Source organism: Corvus brachyrhynchos, unplaced genomic scaffold (assembly GCF_000691975.1).
Source record: "Corvus brachyrhynchos isolate BGI_N302 unplaced genomic scaffold, ASM69197v1 scaffold59, whole genome shotgun sequence".
NCBI classification, from domain to species: Eukaryota; Metazoa; Chordata; class Aves; order Passeriformes; family Corvidae; genus Corvus; species Corvus brachyrhynchos.
Genome location: NW_008246054.1, coordinates 6,148,870 through 6,153,583, shown reverse-complemented (window position 1 = coordinate 6,153,583; position 4,714 = coordinate 6,148,870). Strand labels below are relative to the sequence as shown.

Genomic DNA, 4,714 nt, shown 5'->3' with positions numbered 1-4,714 from the left:
GAAGTGGGGTGCAGGAGTGGGGGTCCCACAGCGTCCCCAGCCCTTGCACGACGAAGCCCCCCAGCAGCACCACGTCCGGCCATGGCCTGGGCTCCCCGGGCAGGCTGGTACCTTCTGGCACCACCTCTAGCCCTGAGAGCGTTTCGAGGTGTCAGCTCCCCCCAGGGGTTGATCTCAGGCTGTTGCATAATTTTCCTTGTGACAATTAGTAAAGAAGCTTCAGTGGTTTTAAATTTCCACTTGCTTGGAGAGCTGCAGGAATGGCTGGGGCTCACTAACCAGGGCTCCCAAAACTAAACTGGGTCAACCCGCTTTGAGTGGAGGTTAGAGTGGGTCCCGGGGCTGGAGAGGTCCCTGCAGGTCTGCTGGATGCAAGCCCATGCCTGCACTGACTGGGGCAGGCCTCACTTCCTTACATTCCCTCTTGTTCCAAGACTGCTCTGGTGGTGGTTTTAATGGAATTTCACGGCACAAGCAGCAGGTTGACCCCCCCTAACCCTGCGGTTTGAGTGGTTTCATCCCCACGAGGGGAGGATAATCCTCCCTGGAGACCAGCTTAGTGTGGGGATCCTGGAGTCTGCCCAGCCTCTGCCCACAGCATTTCTTTTCCCCTCATTGATTCCGGGGGATTGTTCTCCTCTTCAGAGGGGGACCTGGAGATTTATCCCGTGTACACCTGATCCTGTACCCCCACCAGCCTGGCAGCCTGGGGATGATGGGCCAGGCTGGGGATGACCATGTGCCTTGCAGGTGCTCGCAGGACGCCGGCAATCACTGTGTGCTGAGGCCGGCACGGAGACATGAGTGGTAGCACGGTGAGTGCCAAGAGAATCACCCCGGGGACCTCCCTGGGGACAGCAGGCATCCTGCTGGAGATGCCGTGGGAGTGGGGTGGATGCCAACACCCGTGGGGTGGGGGCAGCGGCTGACGCTATCCCCCCGCCCGCAGAGCCAGCGTGCCGCCGCCCTGGGGGTCCTCTTTGCCCTGATCATGTTGCTGATCATCTACAGCTCTGGCAACGGGAACGCGGTCTTCCCCTACAGCCGCCTGCGGGGCAGAGCCCGCCGGCCCCCCGACCTCAAGAAGTGGGGCGTGAAAAGCGGGTACCTGCCAGTCTGTGGGAACAAGGTACGAGCTGGGCAGCAGGGCCCAGCCTCGGCGGTGACACAGGGTCTGTCTCTCTGCTGGCAGAGGACAGTGGCTCTGCAGGGGACAGTAATACCCTGTCCACGGTGACACCAAAAGTCACCTGCCCACGGCACTTGTCATCACCAGACCCTGACTGCCCGCTGCCACCAATGCGTCATTGTCACCAGCTCCAGCCACCTCCTGGGCACCCACCTGGGCACGGTCATCGACGGGGCTGAGTGCACCATCCGCATGAACGACGCTCCCACCACAGGCTACAATGCTGATGTGGGCAACAAGACCAGCTTCCGTGTGGTGGCTCATTCTAGCCTCTACCGTGTCCTCAAGCGGCCCCAGGAGTTTGTCAATAAGACCCCAGAGACCATCTTCATCTTCTGGGGGCCGCCCACCAAGATGCAGAAGAGTCTCCTGAAGATCATCCAGCGCGTCTGCACCTCCTTCCCCAACATGACAGCCTACGTTGTCTCCCCCGGCCGCATGAAGCAGTTTGATGACCTGTTTCGGGGTGAGACAGGGAAGGACAGGTACCTCAAAGCCACCTCCTGTGTTGTGTCCCCCTTTCTCCAGGTTCCCAAGACAGAGCTGACTCTTGGAGCTGCTTCATGGGCCGCAGCATTGAGCTGGGGGTCCCTGAGGCAGGCTGGGGACACTGACAGGGTCCATTATCCTCATCACCTCGCCCCTGTCATCCTTCCTGCTGTCTTTCCTCCCCAGGGAGAAGTCTCGCTCATGGCTCAGCACCGGCTGGTTCACCATGGTGATCGCGGTGGAGCTGTGTGACGCTGTCCACGTCTATGGCATGGTGCCACCCAGCTACTGCGGGTAAGGAGACCCCCAAGCCCCCACCCCAGCACATGACCCCACCATGGGGCTCACCCAATGTTTCTTTCCCCACTGCAGCCGCCGTCCCCCACCTCGCCGCCTGCCCTACCACTACTACGAGCCGAAGGGCCCCGATGAGTGCACGACCTACATCCACAATGAGCGGAGCCGCAGGGGCAATCACCACCGCTTTATCACTGAGAAGAGGGTCTTTGCCAGCTGGGCCAACCTCTACAACATCACCTTCTCCCACCCCACCTGGACCTAGGGGCTGCCTCATGCCTGCTGGGCAGACCCCTGGATCTGGGATGGATGAGGGTTCCCCTGCATCCTCCTGGGAGCAGTGGGAGCCAGGCATCAGGGTGCCACCACCTGCCTCCCACAGGACCACTGCTGTTGTGCATGGTGGCTCCTTGCACCTGGGATGTGTTGGGTTTTGAGCTGGTTTTTGGGGGCCAGGTAGTGAATGTAAAGATTGGGGTGTCCCCCGCTCCATGTGCAGGGTACTGGGGCATGATATCCTGCCCCATCCTAGTCCATGCAGATTGCACCCCCTGGGAGCCTACAAGGGGGTTCCAGGTCCTCTCAGCTCAGTTTTGGGTTGCATCACTTCTGGGGTCACCACAGAGACTGTTTCCCCCAACCTTCTGGGTTGGGAAACCCCCTCTTGGAGCTCAGCCCCCCTCTGCCGTCCCCAGCCCCCTCATCCCAGTCCTCAGTCATCCTTCTCTCAGCAGAACCCCACAGTTTTTTGTGGGGCCCTGTGGGGGTGACATTGCCACCCTCCCTGCCCCAGCACCCCAAAAACACTAGCCTCTCCCAGCACTGCTGCTCCCCACACTGCCAAAACCTTTTCTAACTGAAAGATGGAATTTTTGGGAGCTTTTTGGGGGTTTTGGCTTTTTTTCTCCCCACTTCTAACCCTGGGGTTTGTACTTGGGTTTCCTGGACAAAGGAACAAGCAGGAACTGCTCTTTAGTGGTAACGAAGGGCCAGCAGCTGCTTATAAACAATTAAAAACTGGTCAGGTAATGGGGGGTAGTGATGCCTCTTGGCACCCTGTGGCTGGGACAGGACTTTGTTATTAATTTCTCAGCAGCAGAGACGTTAATTTGGGAAAAACAACTAAATATGGCATGTTTGGGTCCTGAGCCTTGGCAGGAATCCATTTCACAGTTTCCCTCTGGCTGTGGCTGGGGTTTTGGGGGGCTCGGTGCTGGGGGAAGCAGTGGGGTGCCCATGTTTTGTAATGGTTTGTACAGGAATAAATATTGCTGCAGTCTGTTGCCTTGAGCCCTGGGTCTGGATGGGTTTTTGGGGATGCTGGCAGTGATCCCCAGCCCACAGCAGTGCTGTCCCTGGGTCAGGCAGGGTGACCAGCATGTCCAGGTGGGATCCATGTCCAGTCCCTGGCTGACTCCAGCTCTGAGCCACCTCCACAGTGCAGGTGGCAGCTGAGACCTCCCCAGCTTGTGTCACTCCCAGCCAGGTGCCCTGGGGTCACAGGGTCTTGGGACAGGGTCTCTGCAGCCACAGAGGAGGAGGGAAGGGCAGGTAAGTACAAGGACTTGGAGATCACCGTTGCCTGTCTCAAAGTCTGTTGCCACAGAACTTTGCTGTGAGATGGGCACAGAAGGGAGCAGGATGATGACACTGGCTCTAGGCCTGGTCTGGCACATCCTGGGTAACACATCCAGACAAGGGTTCCCACGGTGGCAAGCTGTGGAGGGGCAACTGCTCATACACACATCACTGGTCACCCCAAGTTATGGGATAGACAGCATCTGCAGCCACCGAAGGCCCTCTTCCCCCTGCCTAAAATGCCTGAGACTTCTATGTAAGTTAAGGCATCGTAAAAGGAATTTGAGATAAGATAAAGGTGGTACTATTGTCCAAGCATTATCTCAGATTAGGGGATGGTAAACAAAACTGGGCGAGAAGAATGTGTCACTGATAATGAGGAAAAGCCAACCCAGTAACTGGTGGAATCAGCTCCAGCTGGGTGAAAGGTAATTCTGGCAGGAGGGGGATCACAATCTACTCGAAGACAAAGACTGAACATGGGATTAATTAGCATTAGAAGAGAGGGAATAATTTAACCAATGGAATAAGGGAATTACATAGCCAATGAGCATTAATGCCTTCATTTGCAAAAAGGTAGAGATAGTGAAAAGTTTTCAACAACTTCGGGATCCCCACTACCATGAAGACCAGGGTGAAGGATTAAAAGGATGCTGAGCGATCCACGGGTGGTGACAATCTTCTGCTTGACCGATGTCTCTCTCTCCCCCACCCCTTTTCTACTTCTTTCTCTTTCTCTACCTCATTTTGTTGTTAAATAAAATCTGTACTATTGGCTTTGGCATACGGCATCTCTCACTAATCAAATCTTAACAAGGATACAACAGCCCCGGGGTTTTACACCCCTGGAGCTGGGGGGATGTGCAAGCTGGAGGTGGGGGCATAGGGACATGGGGATGGGATGGGGACATAAGGACATTCGGGACAAGGATGGTGACAGTAGGGATGGGATGGGACCGGAATGGGGACAGGAATGGGGACATTAGGGACAGGGATGAGAATTAGGGATAGGGATGGCGACATGAGAACGGAATGGGGGCAGAAAAGGGGAGGCGACATGCGGACAGTGATGAGAAGAGCATTCTCCTCCGAGGAGCTGGGGGCGGAGGCGCGGGGAGCCCCGGAGACCCCAGACCCGGCAGGGTGAGGGCCCCACTGAAG

At 56.9% G+C, this 4,714-nt stretch overlaps 1 protein-coding gene across 1 annotated transcript; it reads left to right on the top strand.

The window, feature by feature from the left end:
• Nucleotides 1–18: 18 nt before the first annotated feature.
• On the top strand, nucleotides 19–3,265 carry ST6GALNAC6 (ST6 N-acetylgalactosaminide alpha-2,6-sialyltransferase 6). Its single transcript, XM_008642265.2, has 5 exons — nucleotides 19–815; nucleotides 950–1,129; nucleotides 1,277–1,674; nucleotides 1,865–1,972; nucleotides 2,051–3,265. The coding sequence occupies exons 1-5, from the start codon at nucleotides 801–803 to the stop codon at nucleotides 2,238–2,240; spliced, it is 891 nt and encodes a 296-aa protein (XP_008640487.1). The 5' UTR covers nucleotides 19–800; the 3' UTR covers nucleotides 2,241–3,265.
• Nucleotides 3,266–4,714: the final 1,449 nt, after the last annotated feature.

Excerpts from the sequence above, each read along its gene's own strand:
- ST6GALNAC6 (XM_008642265.2), top strand. Across the intron at positions 1,130-1,276 it reads TGCCAGTCTGTGGGAACAAG|ACCCTGACTGCCCGCTGCCA; the intron begins GTACGAGCTGGG and ends TGTCATCACCAG. Across the intron at positions 1,973-2,050 it reads GTGCCACCCAGCTACTGCGG|CCGCCGTCCCCCACCTCGCC; the intron begins GTAAGGAGACCC and ends TCCCCACTGCAG.